The 20,716-nt window shown below is 44.8% G+C and overlaps 1 protein-coding gene across 1 annotated transcript; it reads right to left on the reverse strand.

Moving 5' to 3' along the window:
- Positions 1–5,398: 5,398 nt before the first annotated feature.
- On the reverse strand, positions 5,399–13,200 carry LOC123993087 (carbohydrate sulfotransferase 8-like). Its single transcript, XM_046294867.1, has 4 exons — positions 13,062–13,200; positions 7,562–7,602; positions 7,010–7,419; positions 5,399–6,755 (listed from the first exon to the last, which is right to left on the reverse strand). Exons 1-4 carry the CDS (start codon positions 13,120–13,122, stop codon positions 6,047–6,049), a joined length of 1,221 nt encoding a protein of 406 aa, XP_046150823.1. The 5' UTR covers positions 13,123–13,200; the 3' UTR covers positions 5,399–6,046.
- Between the last annotated feature and the right edge of the window lie 7,516 nt (positions 13,201–20,716).

Consider the following 20,716-nt stretch of genomic DNA (forward strand, 5'->3'; position numbering starts at 1 on the left):
AGGACCACCCATAAATCAATCAAATTTATTTATAAAGCCCTTTTTACATCAGCCAATGTCACAAAGTGCTGTACAGAAACCCAGCCTAAAACCCCAAACAGCAAGCAATGCAGATGTAGAAGCACGGTGGCTAGGAAAAACTCCCTAGAATGGCCAGAACCTAGGAAGAAACCTAGAGAGGAACCAGGCTCTGAGCGGTGGCCAGTCCTCTTCTGGCTGTGCCAGGTGGAGATTATAACAGAACATGGCCAAGATGTTCAAATGTTCATAGATAACCAGCAGAGTCAGATAATAATAATCACAATGGTTGTAGAGGGTGAGCACCTCAGGAGTAAATGTCAGTTGGGTTGTCATAGCCGATCATTCAGAGTTAGAAACAGCAGGTGCGGTAGAGAGAGAGTCCAAAACAGCAGGTCCGGGACAAGGTAGCATGCCCAGTGAACGGGTCAGGATTGTATTTCATATACCTTTGACTATTGGATGTTCTAATAGGTACTTTAGTATTGCCAGCCTAATCTCGGGAGTTGATGGGCTTGAAGTCATAAACAGCGCAATGCCTGAAGCACAGCGAAGAGCTGCTGGCAAATGCACAAAAGTGCTGTTGGTGGCCCAAACTGATGCATATACCCTGACTCTGTTGCACAGAACGCAAGAGAAGTGACACAATTGCCCTAGTTAAAATAAATTAATGTTAGCAGGCAATATTAACTAAATATGCAGGTTTAAAAATACACTGCTCAAAAAAATAAAGGGAACACTAAAATAACACATCCTAGATCTGAATGAATGAAATATTCTTATTAAATACTTTTTTCTTTACATAGTTGAATGTGCTGACAACAAAAATCACGCAAAAATGATCACTGTAAATGAATGTAAATCAAAAGAACGTTCTCCACGGCGTCTCCAGTCTGTCACATGTGCTCAGTGTGAACCTGCTTTCATCTGTGAAGAGCCCAGGGCGCCAGTGGCGAATTTGCCAATGTTGGTGTTCTCTGGCAAATGCCAAACGTTCTGCACGGTTTTGGGCTGTAAGCACAACCCCCACCTGTGGACATCGGGCCCTCATACCACCCTCATGGAGTCTGTTTCTGACCGTTTGAGCAGACACATGCACATTTGTGGCCCGCTGGAGGTCATTTTGCAGGGCTCTGGCAGTGCTCCTCTTGCTCCTCCTTGCACAAAGGCGGAGGTAGCGGTCCTGCTGCTGGGTTGTTGCCCTCCTACGGCCTCCTCCATGTCTCCTGATGTACTGGCCTGTCTCCTGGTAGCGCCTCCATGCTCTGGACACTACGCTGACAGACACAGCGAAACTTCTTGCCACAGCTCGCATTGGTGTGCCATCCTGGATGAGCTGCACTACCTGAGCCACTTGTGTGGGTTGTAGACTCCGTCTAGAGTGAAAGCACCGCCAGCATTCAAAAGTGACCAAAACATCAGCCAGGAAGCATAGGAACTGAGAAATGGTCTGGTCACCACCTGCAGAACCACTCCTTTATTGAGGGTGTCTTGCTAATTGCCTATAATTTCCATCTGCTGTCTATTCCATTTGCACAACAGCATGTGACATTTATTGTCAATCAGTGTTGCTTCCTAAGTGGACAGTTTGATTTCACAGAAGTGTGATTGACTTGGAGTTACATTATGTTGTTTAAGTGTTCCCTTTATTTTTTTGAGCAGTGTATATACTTGTGTATTGATTTTAAGAAAGGCATTGATGTTGATCGTTAGGTGCATTGGTGCAATGACTGTGCTTATTTTGCGAATGCGCTTGTTAAATCACCTGTTTGGCGAAGTAGGCTATGATTCTATGATAAATTAACAGGTACTGCATCGATTATATGCAACACATAACAAGCTAGATAAACTAGTAATATCATCAACCATGTGTAGTTAACTAGATATTATGTTAAGATTAATTGTTTTTTATAAGATACGTTTAATTCTAGCTCGCACCTTACCTCGGCTCCTTGCTGCACTCGCATAACAGGTAGTCAGTCTGCCACGCAGTCTCCTCATGGAGTGCAATGTAATAGGCCATGATCGGTGTCCATTACTGAATGTTACCGATTGTTATGAAACCTTGAAATCTGCCCTAATTAATCTGACATTCCGATTAATCGGTCGACCTCTAGTCGGGAGACACTGTGGCCCTGTTCGACAGATTACTACGGACAGGGCCAAATAGTAGGATATAACCCCACCCACTTTGCCAATGCACAGCCCCCACACCACTAGAGGGAAATATTCAACCACCAACCTACTCCCCTGAGACAAGGCTGAGTATAGCCCACGAAGACCCCCGGCATGAAAGAGCGCCAGTGACTCAGCCCCCATAATAGGGTTAGAGGCAGAGAATCCCAGTGGAGAGAGGAGAACCGGCCAGGCGGAGACAGCAAGGGCGGTTTGTTGCTCCAATGCCTTCCTGTTCACCTTCACACCCCTGGGCCAGACTACACTCAATCATAGGACCTACTGAAGAGATGAGTCATCAATAAAGACTTAAAGGTCGACCATTCCATAAAAAGGTCGACCATTCCATAAAAAGGCAGACCATTCCATAAAAACAGAGTTCTATAGCAGAAAGCCTTGCCTCCAGCTGTTAGCTAAGAATTTCTAGGGACAATAAGGAGGCCTGCGTCTTGTGACGTGTAGGTATGTACTGCAGAACCAAATCGGAAAGATAAGTAGGAGTAAGCCCATATAATGCTTTGTAGGTTAGCAGTAAAACCTTGAAAGCAGCCCTTGCCTTAACAGGAAGCCAGTGTAGAGAGGGTAGCATTGAAGTAATATGATCAAATCTTTTGATTCTAGTCAAGATTCTAGCAGTCGTGTTTAGCACTAGCTGAAGTTTATTTAGTGCTTTATCCGGGTGACCGGAAAGTAGAGCATTGCAGTAGTTTAACATAGAAGTGACAAAAGCATGGATTCATTTTTCTGCATACTTTTTGGACAAAGTTTCTGGTTTTTGCAATGTTACGTAGATGGAAAAAAAGCTGTCCTTGAAACAGTCTTGATATGTTCGTCAAAAGAGGGATCAGGGTCCAGAGTAACTTCGAGGTCCTTCACAGTATTATTTGAGACGACTATACAACCATCAAGATTAATTGTCAGATTCAACAGAAGATCTCTTTGTTTCTTGGGACCTAGATCAAGCATCTCTGTTTGTCCAAGTTTAAAAGTAGAACATTTGCCGCCATCCTCTTCCTTATGTCTGAAACACAGGCTTCCAGGGAGGGCAATTTTAGGGCTTCACCATGTTTCATTGAAATGTACAGCTGTGTGTCATCCACATAGCAGTGAAAGTTAACATTATGTTTCAGCATGACATCACCAAGAGGTAAAATATATAGTGAAAACAATAGTGGTCCTAAAACAGAACCTTGAGGAACACCGAAATTGACAATGGATTTGTCAGAGGACAAACCATCCACAGAGACAAACTGATATCTTTCGACAGATAAGACCTAAACCAGGCCAGAACTTGTCAGTTTAGACCAATTTGGGTTTCCAATCTCTCCAAAAGAATGTGGTGATCGATGGTATCAAAAGCAGCACTAAGGTTTAGGAGCACGAGGACAGATGCGGAGCCTTGGTCTGACACCATTAAAAGGTCATTTACCACCTTCACAAGTGCAGTCTCAGTGCTATGATGATGTCTAGAACCAGACTGAAGCATTTTGTATCCATTGTTTGTCTTCAGGAAGGCAGTGAGTTGCTGCGCAACAGATTTTTCAAAACATTTTGAGAGGAATGGGAGATTCGATAAAGGCAGATCGTTTTTAAAATTTTCTTGGTCAAGGTTTGGCTTTTTCAAGAGAGGCTTTATTACTGCCACTTTTAGTGAATTTGGTACACCTCCGGTGGATAGGAAGCCATTTATTATAATCAACATAGGAGGGCCAAGCACAGAAAGCAGCTCTTTCAGTAGTTTAGTTGGAATAGGGTCCACTATGCAGCTTGAAGGTTTAGAGGCCAAGACTATTTTCATCATTGTGTCAAGAGTGTCATGTGAAATCCATACATTATTGGGGCCTAATTCATTTATTTCAATTCATTGATTTCCTTTATATGAACTGTAACTCAGCAAAATCTTTGAAATTGTTGCTTGTTGCGTTCATATTTTTGTTCAGTAACCTAATTTCCTATGCTCCGACCTAAGGCAGATTCGCAACATACCACCAACAGTTTTAGTGATACCTAAGTTAAATTATAACGCTGAACCTTATCTTAGTTGATGAACTTACACTGACTCAGACAAGGAATATTGAAAAACCTTCGATATGGTACATACTGTAGATCTATGACTGCTCAGAAGAGTGAAACCAATTAATTTGCATCCATGTGCCTGTGTCGTAATGTTTATCTCAATTGGCCAAACTGTGTCCATCTATGGTTCTGATGAGTCCTCTGAGCACCATGTATTTCCTGATGCTGCGCCTGGGGGCCCCGGCCTGATGAGAGACAAAGAAAGAGGGGGAGTGAGGCTAAGAGTGACCCACAGGCCAGGGGAATGAGACACGACACTTTTAACTCAGATTAGATAAATAAAGTGTCAAATTTGTCATTTGAAGTGGGGGAAATGTTAACATTTGTCACTTTTCCTAAAACCAGATGTGGAAAAACAATAGATACATGTTTTTTTTAAATTACTTAACATTTATTCATAGTAAAGGCGCTTGAAAACCCAAACAAATGAAAATTGGCAGTGTCAATGCTAGGGGATTGAAATCACGTTTGTAGATGGAACACTTCTGCACAGACATGTAGAACAATTGTATATTCTCTTTTACAGTGTAATCATTTGTATTGTAACATTAGGCCCATATTCAGTACCAGTCAAAAATGTGGACGCACCTACTCATTCAAGGGTTTTTCTTAATTTTTGTACTATTTTCTACATTGTAGAATAATAGTGAATACATCAAAACAATGAAATATGGAATCATGTAGTAACCAAAAAGGTGTTAAACAAATCAAAATATATTTTATATTAGAAATTCTTCAAAGTAGCCACCCTTTGCCTTGATGACAGCTATGCACATGCTTGGCATTCTCTCAACTAGCTTCATGAGGTAGTCACCTGGAATGCATTTCAATTTACAGGTGTGCCTTGTTAAAAGTTAATTTGTGGAATTTCTTTCGTTCTTAATGCATTTGAGCCATTCAGTTGTGTTGTGACAAGGTAGGGGTGGTATACAGAAGATAGCCTTATTTGGTAAAAGACCAAGTCCATATTATGGCAAGAACAGCTCAAATAGAAATGACAGTCCATCATTACTTTATGGTCAGTCAATCCGGATAATTTCAAGAACTTTGAAAGTTTCTTCAAGTGCAGTCGCAAAAACCATCAGCGCTATGATGAAACTGGCTCTCATGAGGACCGCCACAGGAAAGGAGGAATCTAAAATATATTTGAATGAGTAGGTGTGTCCAAACGTTTGGCAGTCATTGTAAATAAGAATTGGTTCTCAACTGACTTGCCTAGTTAAATAAAAATTGAATAAAAGCAAGTGTGGTTTTGAAATCAAATTGAATTATATTCAATTTGATTTCTCATCAGTAAGCAGTAGCTATGTAATCCGTTACAGTATCTGCAAACACTAGCCTTTGCTCTGGGAGAGTATATCTAGCCTCTCTCTTTCTCTTCTTTTCATGAACTTAGCCTGCAGAATAAGAATACACATTATTGAAGAGGACCAGAAAGTATACCTTCACGTAACAAGGCTGAAAAACAATAACAATAACAGATCACTCATTCTTTACCCAAAGTACAGGTCACTTCATAGAAGTCACTGGTCTGCCAATCAATGCAAATGCATTTGACACACCATACAAAGCTTTATGATAAAAAAAAAGCTGTAGGCCTACAACCTATGTCCAAAGTAATTACATGAAATCATTATTTTAGCCATTTGTAAATAAGACCTGTAAAAATAATATTTGACATGAATGTGCCTGTAGTGCTTATTCAAGTCCCACAGGATAATAATCTCTTCCGTAGTGTTCATATTAATAACCTCAACTGGGCAATCCAGCCAGTACCTCAGTACAGGTCTTTAAAGGGTTTGGGGTAGTTAAACATCAGATAATCCATGTAATAAAAGTCATAGGCCCTCTGTCTTTCTGTGGAGTTCAATTGTTCAAAGTATCTCTGGGTGATGGAGGAGGAAGTCCTTTCTGCCTTTGGGTTCCTGTCTTTAAAGTCAGGGAAAGTCAGGTTTCTAGGTGCCCCGATGCTCCGTAGCAGGAAGTTGGCCTCCTCCTTCAGGTTCTCGAACTTCCCGATGAAGTCGTTACGCAACAGGCAGGGGCTGCAAAGCTGGCTGACCGGCTCCCAGTGGATGTCCATGCCCACGGGCCGCCTCACATCCAACAGGTACTGGACAAACTCTCTGAAGGTGACCCCGGCGCCGGTCCTCAGGGCGGAGCGTGAGGCGTTGGCCCGGTACCGGGAGATGATGGGCCGGCCGAACACCGGGTGGTAGTACGAGTTGGGGCTCTCGAACTTGTCGCGGAAGGCCGAAACCAGCCTCTCGAAGGGCTCCCGTACAAAGAGGACCTTGGTGTAGGAACGGAGGCGCTCGGCCACGCCTGCCTGGTCGAAGGCGTCCAGTCGGCGGAGCTGGTTGGCGTAGTGGGCGTCGTCGTGGGCGATGATGTGCGTGGAGGTGGCGCTGCCGCCCAGGACCATCAGCACCCGTTTCCAGTTGGAGCAGCCGGCTTTGGGCACCTCACAGTACAGCAGGCCTGACCTATTATTAAACAGTACAACACAAATATATTCATAGTTATCTGGGGCTGTGTCCTGTATGTATCTAGGAATCCTGATTTCGGATCAGTTCTGCCTTTTTAGATCACAATGAATTCAATTATATGGACGGGGGGGGGCCTCAAGGTCAGCCGGGAACATGAATTGCAATGAATTACAATTATACATATAAGTTATGTACTGTAAATAATATCTGTAAATAATTATCAATGAAATTAACCACTAAAGTTACAACACCTGTCCTCCACGTAGACGCGGGACACCTGCCGGCGGGACACAGGGCGCTCGGTGACACCAGGCTGGTATTTGGCGCAGACCTCCCTGAGCAGGCGGCGACGGGACGCCTGGGTTTGCGCCAGGCCCTGTAGCCGACTGTCCTCTTCACCAGAGTGGGCACCACTAGGGATTACAGGCCCGCTCTTTAACAGCAGCTTCCTGTGGCGTTTGGTGAGGGGTTGCCCAGTGATCTCGGCCTGCTGGTCCCCAGAGGTTGGGGTGGCTGGGTGGGGCAGCCACTGGAAGGCTGGAGGTTGTCTGGGGCTAGGAGTAGGGAGGCTGGGGTTAGAGGACATCACTACCCCTGGTGCTCCATGGAAACCTCCACCCAGGTTGATGCCTATAACGACTGCACTGTCAAAGGACTGCTCCTGTGCCACACAGGAGCACATGGAATAATTGTTAACAGAAGCTCATATAGTGCTCGTTTCTCAAGAATCCACAAGATGGTGCCATTACATTATTTTGAGTGAACTGAGACAACAGTGATCTGATCTAATCCAATAATCGTACCTTTGGAATTGGCCACCTTGGAGCAACCATCAACTTTGCACCTAGAGGGAAAAAAGGGGGGGGGGGGGTTTGAATTTGAGAGAGATTGATAGGTCAGCCGGGAACATATTACAAAAAGTCCTTTGCTGGTAACAAGTTTCTCCAGCTGAGCTGAAATAGTTATCAAGGGAGAGCCTGGAGGAGAGATGGTGTCTATTACCGATGGTGCTATAGGAGGAGGGTCCATTTTATCACAAGATTAGGTTTTTGATAGAGAGGCAAGACGTGTGTGTGTCTGTGTTTGTGTGTGTGTGCCTTGCCAAGTGATATTCTTTAGACTGGGAAAAGTGACTATGCATAATAGGACAGGAATTGTTACAGGACTGGTGAGTAGGGATGCAAAAAACTGCTTTGTCATCAAAATATACATTGCCTTTCCCGAAAGTATTCAGACCCCTTGACTTTTTCCACATTTTGTTACGTTACAGCCTTATTCTAAAATGGATTAAATAAATAAAAATCTGAAATCTACACACAATACTCCATAATCACAAAGTGAAGAGGTTTTTAGACATTTTTGACAATGTGTTAAAAATAAAAAGATGGCTTATTTACATAAGTATTCAGACCCTTTGCTATGAGACTAGAAATTGAGCTCAGGTGCATCCTGTTTCCATTGATCATCCATGAGATGTTTCTATGCAAAAATGCTCAAAAACCAGGCCATGAGGTCGAAGGAATTGTCCGTAGAGCTCCGAGACAGGATTGTTTTCAAGCACAGATTTGGGGAACTCCATCATTCTTAAATGGAAGAGGTTTGGAACCACCAAGAATCTTCCTAGAGCTGGCTGCCCGGCCAAACTGAGCAATCAGGGGAGAAGGGCCTTGGTCAGGGAGGTGACCAAGAACCCAATGGTCACTCTGACAGAGCTCTGTTCCTCTGTGGGGATGGGAGAACCTTACAGAAGGACAACCATTTCTGCAGCACACCACAAATCAGGCCTTGGTGGTAGAGTGGCCAGACAGAAGCCACTCTTCAGTAAAAGGCACATGACAGCCCGCTTGGAGTTTGCCGAAAGGCACATAAAGACACTCAGACAATAAGAAACAAGATTCTCTGGTCTGATGCCAAGCATCACATCTGGAGGAAACCTGGCACCTGGCACCATGAAGCATGGTGGTGGCAGCATCATGCTGTGGGGGTGTTTTTCAGAGTCAGGGACTGGGAGACTAGGCAGAGGTAAAGATGAATGGAGCAAAGTACAGAGAGATCCTTGAGGAAAACCTGTTCCAGAGCGCTCAGACTTGGGGCGAAGGTTCACCTTCCAACAGGACAACGACCCTAAGCACTTAGCCAAGACAATGCAGGAGTGGCTTCGGGACAAGTCTCTGAATGTCCTTCAGTGGCCCAGCCAGAGCCCGGACTTGAACCCTATTGAACATCCCTGAAGAGACCTGAAAATAACTGTGCAGCAACGCTCCCCATCCAACCTGACAGAGCTTGACAGGATCTGCAGAGAAGAATGGGAGAAACTCCCCAAATACAGGTGTGCCAAGCTTGTAGAGTCACAGCCAAGAAGACTCAAGGCTGTAATTGCTGCCAAAGGTGCTTAAACAAAGTACTGAGTAAAGGGTCTGAATACTTATGTGATCAGTTTTTTTTAACAGTTTTTGCTTTGTCATTATGGGGTATTGTGTGTAGATTGATGAAGAAAAACAACTATTTAATCAATTTTAGAATAAGGCTGTAATGTAACCAAATTTGGAAAAAGTCAAGGGGTCTGAATACTTTCTGAAGGCACTGTATGTCTTTGTTACCCTCATTCAACTGCAATACGTTATTTTATCATGCTCAAAATATATCCCTTCATACAGTTCCTTGTTTTTTTGCGTTTCCTTTATCGTGCCAAACTCAGTCAAAACTCAGTCTCTTAGAAGTCAGGGTAAGACGTGGTTGACCTCTTGAGAGGAGGAGAGATTCTTCATGGCTCTTCTGACACTGCAGCCGTCAGAAAGCAGGAACCTTCAGTGTTAAGATGATCCCAGGTCAACTGCTATAAATCCACCTGGATCCCCCATTACCCTTGGTACAAAGACATTAGCAGGCACTCTGTGTTTGTGTGTTCTAGTAAAGAGTGGCAAGGTTGTCACTGTTATGTAAAGCATCAGTCACCCCCTTGTGGAGCAGCCCAATAGCCCTGAATTTATTTATTTAGTTTTCTTGCAGCTGCCTGGTGCTATAGAGAAGTAACACAATATTGAGTACTTGTTTTTGAAATTGTTCATGAGAAATTTAGCACAGTGTCGTTATACATTCTAGATGCAACATTATATGTATCATTATATGACTGTATTTAAAAGGTAGCCTGCGCTGTAGTTGCTGTAGTTCTCACCAGTAACATCTCTAATGTGCACGTGATGTCTTGAACATCTGCTATGGTGACTAATGATGTTTTCAGTTGTATTTCTCCATCTCTTGGGTGTCTACTTTCCTCACGAAAAAATATTATTTTATGATGGATTATCAACACAATGTGAAAGACATTGACTGGTGTCAAAATGTCTAGTGACTCAGTCCCCAGTATTGAATCATGCTTTCTGTTTGACTGGTTTTCAGTTCTGCTCAAATACATACAGTGCCTTCGGGAAGTATTCAGACCCCTTGACTTGTTCCGTATTTTGTTAGGTTACAGCCTTATCCTAAAATAGATTGACAATTTTTTTCCCATCATCAATCTACACACAATACCCCATATTGACAAGGCAAAAACTGGAGAAAAACCCCCAGAAATATATTCAGTATTCAGACTCTTTACTCAGTACTTTGTTTAAGCACCTTTGGCAGCAATTATAGCCTTGAGTCTTCTTGGGTGTGACACTACAAGCTTGGCACACCTGTATTTGGGGGGTTTCTCCCATTCTTCTCTGCAGATCCTCTCAATCTCTGTCAGGTTGGATGGGGAGCGTTGCTTCACAGCTATTTTCATGTCTCTCCAGGGATGTTCGATAGGGTTCAAGTCCGGGCTCTGGCTGGACCACTGAAGGACATTCAGAGACTTGTCCCGAAGCCACTCCAGCATTGTCTTGGCTATGTGCTGAGGGTCGTTGTCCTGTTAGACTGGGGGCGAAGGTTCACCTTCCGAGGTCCTGAGAGCTCTGGAGCAGGTTTTCAAAATACCTGTACTTTGCTCCGTTCATCTTTGCCTTGATCCTGACTAGTCTCCTAGTCTCTGCCGCTGAAAAACACCCCCACAGCATGATGCTGCCACCACCATGCTTCACCGTAGGGATGGTGCCAGGTTTCCTCCAGTAGTGACGCTTGGGATTTAGGCCAAATAGTTCAATCTAGGTTTTATCACATCAGAGAATCTTGTTTATCATGGTCTGAGAGTCTTTATGTGCCTTTTGGCAAACTCTAAGCAGGCTGTCATGTGCCTTTTACTGAGGAGTGGCTTCCATCTGGCCACTCTACCTTAAAAGCCTGATTGGTGGAGTGCTGCAGAGATGGTTGTCCTTCTGGAAGGTTCTCCCATCTCCACAGAGGACCTATAGAGCTCTGTCAGAGTGACCATCGGGTTCTTGATCACCTCCCTGACCAAGGCCTTTCTCCCCTGATTGCTCAGTTTGGCCAGGTGGCCAGCTCTAGGAAGATTCTTGGTGGTTCCACACTTCTTCCATTTAATAATGATGGAGGCCACTATGTTCTTGGGACCTTCAATGCTGCAGACATTTTTTGGTAGCCTTCCCGAGATCTGTGCCTCGACACAATCCTGTCTCAGAGCTCTACGGACAATTCCTTTGACCTCATGGCTTGGTTTTTGCTCTGACATGCACTATCAACTGTGGGACCTTGTATGGACTGTGGGACCTTATATATCATGTACAATCAATTGAATTTTCCACAGGTGGACTCCAATCAGATTGTACAAACATCTCAAGGATGATCAATGGAAATAGGATGCACCTGAGCTCAATTTCGAGTCTCATCGCAAAAAGTCTGAATAGTTATGTAAATAAGGTATTTCTGTTTTTAATAAATGTTTAAACATTTTTTTAAACAGTTTTGCTGTGTTATTATAGGGTATTTGTTTAGACTGCTGTAGATTTTTATTTATTTAATAAATTTTAGAATAAGGCTGTAACTCAACAAAATATGGATAAAGTCAAGGGGTCTGAATACTTTCCAAAGGCACTGTACATAAATGCTAATTACTGGTTATGTCAATTGCACTTGTGTTGGTTGTCTAAGTAATAGCCCTCAACGGCATGTGTTCAGTTTTCCTCTTCACATATCTGGAACACCTACTGGTAGTTAGGGCTATTACAGTAGTGTTTACATTCTGCATCTATTTAGGGAAGATTGTAAAGCATGCACCTGCTGCCTGCCTAAAAACCACCCCCTACCCACACATACCACTACACACAACCATCAGTCCCCTTCCTTAATTTCAGGCATGACTCCCATGACTCTCTAGCAATCATAGACTCACAGCCGCAACCTGTAAACCTAAACTTCACTTTTCCGTCTGGACGGACGGGCGGGCGGGCGGGCGGGGGCGGGCGGGACGGACGGACGGACAGACGGACAGACGGACAGACGGACAGACGGACAGACAGACAGACAGACAACCCTGGTCTGCCTATGATGGAGATTACGAGAGGGGAGCAACCTGACCAGGGTGGAGTATTTTACCAACGTTCCATCCAGAGAATAAATCACGTTTCTCCGGGTAACCAGGTATTTCTCACCAAAACCGTGTCATTCAAAAACATTATAAAGCATATAAATAATATAAATAGGCCTATGTCCGGAATTTGATTAGAGCCTTGATCGAAAATTCAAGCATGATGCTACCTGAGCCTGATGAGTCATACATTAAATAGATTTTATGAGCCCTACATTAATGACATTTAATGAGCACAAGCCCCAAAAAATACAAAATGATTGTGCCGTTATCCAATACATATATGATACTGGCTACTGCACATTATGCACAACAGATACACATAAAACCCAAAGATTTAGCTAGCTATATGCTCTCTTGGGTAAATAAATGAAACTAGCTCCAGTAGGCTAATCTTTTTGAGTGTGAACCGTATTACTGTACTTTATTATTATATGGACTGGAATTACGCACATCGTTCAAACCATGATTAAATAGGGTGAGAACATGCGATTCTGGTGCAGCACATGCAGCCTACAAAGTTACAAGTATATGCTAGAAAATTAGATTTTCATTTTGAAATATAATAGGGCCTATTTTATCATTAGTAGGCTGGCGCATTTATACCTTTCATAATATTTCCCCTAATATTAGCCAACCTCCTATTTCTATTTGTTGTTGCTTCATTCTTTCCTTGCTTTCAACAGTTAAATTAAATCCGTTTGGTTTACCTTCCCTTCACCATTCTAATGACATTCTTGAATAAGATAGGACTAGAAGTAAATGATGAAGACTTTCACTTCTCTTGAGGAACTTTGAACGGTTACGGGTCTGAATAAATAACTGCTTTAGCCTACCGCCATCGTGCGTTCGCTCTTCTTTCAAACGACCCGATCTATTGGCTGCTCTATTTAACATTCAGAAAACAAGAGCTTGCATTCTTTTCGAAGTCTATTGGCATACGAAATGCTTTAAAAAAAAACATGTCAATCAAGATATTCTAGTCTAGCGTTTCCTGCATAGGACTCCCAATAGCTAAGGAGCGTTTTTTTTAGTAGGAAAGGCCAGCGGAGCACAGGTGCGTGCGTATTCCGCAAGACACAGAGCCTATACATTAGAAGCTTATTATGCATAACCCATCATTAATTGGCGAATATAATACTAAATTGAATTAATTTTGTTAAGTTACAGCCTTATTCTAAAATTAATTAAATATGAGTTTCCCTCATCAATCTACACACAATACCCCATAATTACAAATCAAAAACATGTTTTTAGAAATGTTTGCTAATTTATAAAAAACAAAATAAACCGCCATGATCACATTTACATAAGTATTCAGACCCTTTACTTAGTACTTTGTTGAAGCACCTTTGGCAGCGATTACAGCCTCAACTCTTCTTGGGTATGACACTATAAGCTTGGCACATCTGTATTTGTGGCGTTTCTCCCATTCTTCTCTGCAGATCCTCTCAAGCTTTGTCAGGTTGGATGGGGAGCGTTGCTGCACAGCTATTTTCACGTCTCTCCAGAGATGCTCGATCAGGTTCAAGTCTGGGCTCTGGCTGAGCCACTCAATGACTTTCCAAGACTTGTCCCGAAGCCACTCCTGTGTCATCTTTGCTGTGTGCTTAAGGTCGTTGTCCTGTTGGAAGGTGAATCTTCGCCCCCAGTCCTGAGGTCCTGAGAGCTCTGGAACAGGTTTTCATTAAGGATCTCTCTGTACTTTGTTCCGTTCATTTTCGCCTTGATCCTGACTAGTCTCACAGCCGCTGCCACTTTCTATGGTCTGAGAGTCCATTATGTGCCTTTCGGCAAACTCTAAGCAGGCTGTCATGTGCCTTTTACTGAGGAGTGGCTTCCGTCTGGTTACTCTACCATAAAGGCCAGATTAGTGGAGTGCTGCAGAGATGGTTGTCCTTCTGGAAGGTTCTCCCATCTCCACCGAGAAACTCTTGAGCTCTGTCAGATTGACCATAGGGTTCTCGGTCACCTCCCTGACCAAGACCCTTCTCCCCCGATTTCTCAGTTTGGCTGGGCGGCCAGCTCTAGGAAGAGTCTTGGTGGTTCCAAACTTCTTCCATTTAAGAATGATGGAGGCCACTGTGTTCTTAGGGAACTTCAATGCTGCAGACATGTTCTGGTTCTCTTCCCCAGATCTGTGCCTCGACACAATCCTGTCTCGGAGCAATACGAACAAGTCCTTTGACCTCATGGCTTGGTTTTTGCTCTGACATGCACTGTCAACTGTGGGAACTTATATAGACAGGTGTGTACCTTTTCAAATCATTCCAATCAATTGAATTTACCTGTCACGCCCTGACCTTAGAGAGAGGTTTTATTTCTCTATTTGGTGAGGTCAGGGTGTGATGTGGGGTGGGCATTCTATGTTTTGTATTTCTCTGGTTTTGGCCGAGTGTGGTTCCCAATCAGAGGCAGCTGTCTATCGTTGTCTCTGATTGGGAATCATACTTAGGTAGCCCGTTTTCCCACCTATGTTGTGAGATCTTGTTTTTTTGTGCGCTCTGTGAAGCCTTTTGTTGTTTTTGTTTGGTGTTCTGAGTGTTAAAGATCATGAACACTTACCAGGCTGCACCTTGGTCGACTTCTTCAGACGATCGTCACATTACCACAGGTGGACTCAAATCAAATTGTAGAAACATCTCAAGGCCCAGCAGCTAGCCAGCTAGCCAGCTAGCTAACGTCCACCGATTAGCTGCACTGTAGAACTACTAGAACTATTACACTCAACTGAACGACTTGATTAGTGTAGTGTTAGCTAGCTACATAGCTGTCTTTGCTGTCTTCGTATCCAAGATAATTGTGTAGTTTAGAGTGTGTAGTCTTAGAGTGATTATCTTAATTTACCGAGGTTAGCTAGCCAGCTATTTGTCGTCCTTAACGTAGGAGACTCTGCTAGCTAGCCAACAGCTAGCCAACAGCTAGCCAACAGCTAGCCGACAGCTAGCCAACAGCTAGCCAACGTCTACCGAATAGACTCAACAACCCGGTCGCATTCACAGGTAGTATCACATTTTCATTTCATTTCATTACAGTACAACGGTTTGATTTGTTTGATCGTAGCTAGCTACATAGCTAGCTACATAGCCGTCTTTATCAAAGATAATTGTGTAGTCTAGAGCGATTTTCTAGGTTAGCTAGCCAGCTATTGTCGTTCTTTTAACGCAACGTAACGTAAACAACACTGCTAGCTAGCCAGCTAGCCCCTGAATAGCAGCACTGCAGAAACTATTACACTCAACGGAACGACTTGATTAGTGTAGTGTCAACAACGCAGCCACTGCCAGCTAGCCTACAAAGTCAACAACGCAGCCACTGCCAGCTAGCCTACTTCAGCAGTACTGTATCATTTTAATCATTTTAGTCAATAAGATTCTTGCTACGTAAGCTTAACTTTCTGAACATTCGAGACGTGTAGTCCACTTGTCATTCCAATCTCCTTTGCATTAGCGTAGCCTCTTCTGTAGCCTGTCAACTATGTGTCTGTCTATCCCTGTTCTCTCCTCTCTGCACAGACCATACAAACGCTCCACACCGCGTGGCCGCGGCCACCCTAATCTGGTGGTCCCAGCGCGCACGACCCACGTGGAGTTCCAGGTCTCCGGTAGCCTCTGGAACTGCCGATCTGCGGCCAACAAGGCAGAGTTCATCTCAGCCTATGCCTCCCTCCAGTCCCTCGACTTCTTGGCACTGACGGAAACATGGATCACCACAGACAACACTGCTACTCCTACTGCTCTCTCTTCGTCCGCCCACGTGTTCTCGCACACCCCGAGAGCGTCTGGTCAGCGGGGTGGTGGCACCGGGATCCTCATCTCTCCCAAGTGGTCATTCTCTCTTTCTCCCCTTACCCATCTGTCTATCGCCTCCTTTGAATTCCATGCTGTCACAGTTACCAGCCCTTTCAAGCTTAACATCCTTATCATTTATCGCCCTCCAGGTTCCCTCGGAGAGTTCATCAATGAGCTTGATGCCCTGATAAGCTCCTTTCCTGAGGACGGCTCACCTCTCACAGTTCTGGGCGACTTTAACCTCCCCACGTCTACCTTTGACTCATTCCTCTCTGCCTCCTTCTTTCCACTCCTCTCCTCCTTTGACCTCACCCTCTCACCTTCCCCCCCTACTCACAAGGCAGGCAATACGCTCGACCTCATCTTTACTAGATGCTGTTCTTCCACTAACCTCATTGCAACTCCCCTCCAAGTCTCCGACCACTACCTTGTATCCTTTTCCCTCTCGCTCTCATCCAACACCTCCCACACTGCCCCTACTCGGATGGTATCGCGCCGTCCCAACCTTCGCTCTCTCTCCCCCGCTACTCTCTCCTCTTCCATCCTATCATCTCTTCCCTCTGCTCAAACCTTCTCCAACCTATCTCCTGATTCTGCCTCCTCAACCCTCCTCTCCTCCCTCTCTGCATCCTTTGACTCTATGTCCCCTATCCTCCAGGCCGGCTCGGTCCTCCCCTCCCGCTCCGTGGCTCGATGACTCATTGCGAGCTCACAGAACAGGGCTCCGTGCAGCCGAGCGGAAATGGAGGAAAACTCGCCTCCCTGCGGACCTGGCATCCTTTCACTCCCTCCTCTCTACATTTTCCTCCTCTGTCTCTGCTGCTAAAGCCACTTTCTACCACTCTAAATTCCAAGCATCTGCCTCTAACCCTAGGAAGCTCTTTGCCACCTTCTCCTCCCTCCTGAATCCTCCCCCCCCTCCCCTCTCTGCAGATGACTTCGTCAACCATTTTGAAAAGAAGGTCGACGACATCCGATCCTCGTTTGCTAAGTCAAACGACACCGCTTGTTCTGCTCACACTGCCCTACCCTGTACTCTGACCTCTTTCTCCCCTCTCTCTCCAGATGAAATCTCGCGTCTTGTGACGGCCGGCCGCCCAACAACCTGCCCGCTTGACCCTATCCCCTCCTCTCTTCTCCAGACCATTTCCGGAGACCTTCTCCCTTACCTCACCTCACTCATCAACTCATCCCTGACCGCTGGCTACGTCCCTTCCGTCTTCAAGAGAGCGAGAGTTGCACCCCTTCTGAAAAAACCTACACTCGATCCCTCCGATGTCAACAACTACAGACCAGTATCCCTTCTTTCTTTTCTCTCCAAAACTCTTGAACATGCCGTCCTTGGCCAGCTCTCCCGCTATCTCTCTCTCTGAATGACCTTCTTGATCCAAATCAGTCAGGTTTCAAGACTAGTCATTCAACTGAGACTGCTCTCCTCTGTATCACGGAGGCGCTCCGCACTGCTAAAGCTAACTCTCTCTCCTCTGCTCTCATCCTTCTAGATCTATCGGCTGCCTTTGATACTGTGAACCATCAGATCCTCCTCTCCACCCTCTCCGAGTTGGGCATCTCCGGCGCGGCCCACGCTTGGATTGCGTCCTACCTGACAGGTCGCTCCTACCAGGTGGTGTGGCGAGAATCTGTCTCCTCACCACACGCTCTCACCACTGGTGTCCCCCAGGGCTCTGTTCTAGGCCCTCTCCTATTCTCGCTATACACCAAGTCACTTGGCTCTGTCATAACCTCACATGGTCTCTCCTATCATTGCTATGCAGACGACACACAATTAATCTTCTCCTTTCCCCCTTCTGATGACCAGGTGGCGAATCGCATCTCTGCATGTCTGGCAGACATATCAGTGTGGATGACGGATCACCACCTCAAGCTGAACCTCGGCAAGACGGAGCTGCTCTTCCTCCCGGGGAAGGACTGCCCGTTCCATGATCTCGCCATCACGGTTGATTGTGTCCACCAACTCCATTGTGTCCTCCTCCCAGAGCGCTAAGAACCTTGGCGTGATCCTGGACAACACCCTGTCGTTCTCAACTAACATCAAGGCGGTGGCCCGTTCCTGTAGGTTCATGCTCTACAACATCCGCAGAGTACGACCCTGCCTCACACAGGAAGCGGTGCAGGTCCTAATCCAGGCACTTGTCATCTCCCGTCTGGATTACTGCAACTCGCTGTTGGCTGGGCTCCCTGCCTGTGAGATTAAACCCCTACAACTCATCCAGAACGCCGCAGCCCGTCTGGTGTTCAACCTTCCCAAGTTCTCTCACGTCACCCCGGTCCTCCGCTCTCTCCACTTGCTTCCAGTTGAAGCTCGCATCCGCTACAAGACCATGGTGTTTGCCTACGGAGCTGTGAGGGGAACGGCACCTCAGTACCTCCAGGCTCTGATCAGGCCCTACACCCAAACAAGGGCACTGCGTTCATCCACCTCTGGCCTGCTCGCCTCCCTACCACTGAGGAAGTACAGCTCCCGCTCAGCCCAGTCAAAACTGTTCGCTGCTCTGGCCCCCCCAATGGTGGAACAAACTCCCTCACGACGCCAGGACAGCGGAGTCAATCACCACCTTCTGGAGACACCTGAAACCCCACCTCTTTAAGGAATACCTAGGATAGGATAAGTAATCCCTCTCACCCCCCCCCCCTTTAAGATTTAGATGCACTATTGTAAGTGACTGTTCCACTGGATGTCATAAGGTGAATGCACCAATTTGTAAGTCGCCAATTTGTAAGTCGCTCTGGATAAGAGCGTCTGCTAAATGACTTAAATGTAAATGTAAATGTGATGATCAATGGAAACAGGATGCACCTGAGGTCAATTTCGAGTCTCATAGCAAAGGGTCTGAAGGCATCTGTTTTTATGTTTAATATGTTTTTTTTTTTAAAGAACCTCTTTTCACTTTGTCATTATGGGGTATTGTGTGTAGATTGCTGAGGATTTTGATTTATTTAATACATTTTAGAAAAAGTCAAGGGGTCTGAATACTTTTCGAAGTCACTGCATAGGGCTATATATCAATCTAGAACAGGATGATCTATTTTGGATGCAATTTTAATGGAATTAATGGAGAGATCGAAAGACTGCAAAAGAGTGCTCGCGCCGTGCCCTGATTTAAAGCGATGATATTCCAGTGATAAGGCTGTTTTTTAAAACTTTGCAGCTGGAGTATATAAATACAAATCTTTACAATTAAAAAAATAAGGTGACCCCCAAAAGCCAGATGTAGATGAGTAAATTAGATGTGCATTCAGTCTTTATATTACTGTGGCATAGACTATGCTACAGCAAATGCAGGCTTACCTGTCACAAGAAAAAAAGTTACTGTGATGAGATGAAGTATTTGTGAACTGCGTACCATACTGAGATGGGCTGTCTGTCCCCACCATAAGCGTTGATGATTCATCATGCAGAGGCCGTAGAGAAGACAGATTTAGACGTTGCATATAATTTAACCGTTCCATTTCACACCATGCTGTTCATATAAATCATTTACCAGTTTCTTGCAGTTAGTTATCCCGGGAAAAGGGAGTGGTTTTGGGCGGTAAAATCCCAGTAAATCTTGGTAACCAGGCCATTCAATCCTAGAACTGTCTGACAGCACGTGTCAACAGGGAGGACAGGAAGGTTGTGTCAATGCCATCACACTGACCTACACAGGGTCATCACAGGATTATAATGATTATATCGAAATGATTATATCGATTATATACCAGACCTGTGGAGGCCTGCTACCGGTGACAGACTGAAAAGAGAGGTGTGTGTGTGTGTGTGTGTGTGTGTGTGTGTGTGTGTGTGTGTGTGTGTGTGTGTGTGTGTACTCTGGCTCAGTTTGTAGAGCATGGAGCTTGCAACGCCAGGATTGTGGGTTAGATTGGGGCGGCTAGAGTTGGGCCATTAACCACGAAAGGTTGCTAGATCGAATCCCCGAGCTGACAAGGTAAAAAAAAATATTTTGTTCTTCCCCAGTGTTCCTAGGCTGTCAATGTAAATAAGAATTTGTCCTTAACTGACTTGCCTAGTTAAATAAACATTCCTGAGGCCACCCATATGTAAAATGTATGCACGCATGTCTGTAAGTCCGTTTCGGATAAAAGCATCTGCTAAATGTTGTGTGTGTGTGTCGTGGGGAGCTGAGCTGAGCTGAGCTGAAGGGCCAATTACTTACTTCCTAGGCAAGAACCAGATTTAAAACACCTGTCTAAGGTCTCTCCACTGTCAGTCTACAGACAGACTCTATGAGTAACATCCATAACGCTGCACTCTACTCTTTCTAATCCTCACCATACTAACTACTCTCTCGATTAAAATCTACTGTAAAACAGTGTCATTGTTTCAACTTGAAAAACATCAGTTACCCAGTTTTCCTAACAAATGTAATTCCATCAACTCATTTGTTGAGTTGACTAACTGCATTCACGCTGCATTCATCTTCTCTCTCACCCCTGAGCAAGAAAGGACAGCACAACTCCATAGACTCAAACTCTGAGCATATGGGGGGGGGGGGTATAGACACACAAAGACACTTGTGCAGATCAGTGGCGGCCGGTGCTGTTTTATATGAGCATGGCCTTATTTCTATTACAGCATATTGGATGACTCTCATTCATAGTCCATTCACCCAGTTCAATATAACAGCGATAGGTTTAGGCTACTGATACTCAAATGTCCCCTATACCCATCATGATGTTGC

Source organism: Oncorhynchus gorbuscha, linkage group LG02, assembly GCF_021184085.1.
Source record: "Oncorhynchus gorbuscha isolate QuinsamMale2020 ecotype Even-year linkage group LG02, OgorEven_v1.0, whole genome shotgun sequence".
Taxonomy (NCBI): Eukaryota; Metazoa; Chordata; class Actinopteri; order Salmoniformes; family Salmonidae; genus Oncorhynchus; species Oncorhynchus gorbuscha.

Excerpts from the sequence above, each read along its gene's own strand:
- LOC123993087 (XM_046294867.1), bottom strand. The coding sequence starts at position 13,122 with ATGTTAAATAGAGCAGCCAATAGATCGGGTCGTTTGAAAGAAGAGCGA. Across the intron at positions 7,603-13,061 it reads AGAGCGAACGCACGATGGCG|GTGCAAAGTTGATGGTTGCT; the intron begins GTAGGCTAAAGC and ends TTTTCCCTCTAG. Across the intron at positions 7,420-7,561 it reads CAAGGTGGCCAATTCCAAAG|GAGCAGTCCTTTGACAGTGC; the intron begins GTACGATTATTG and ends TGTGTGGCACAG.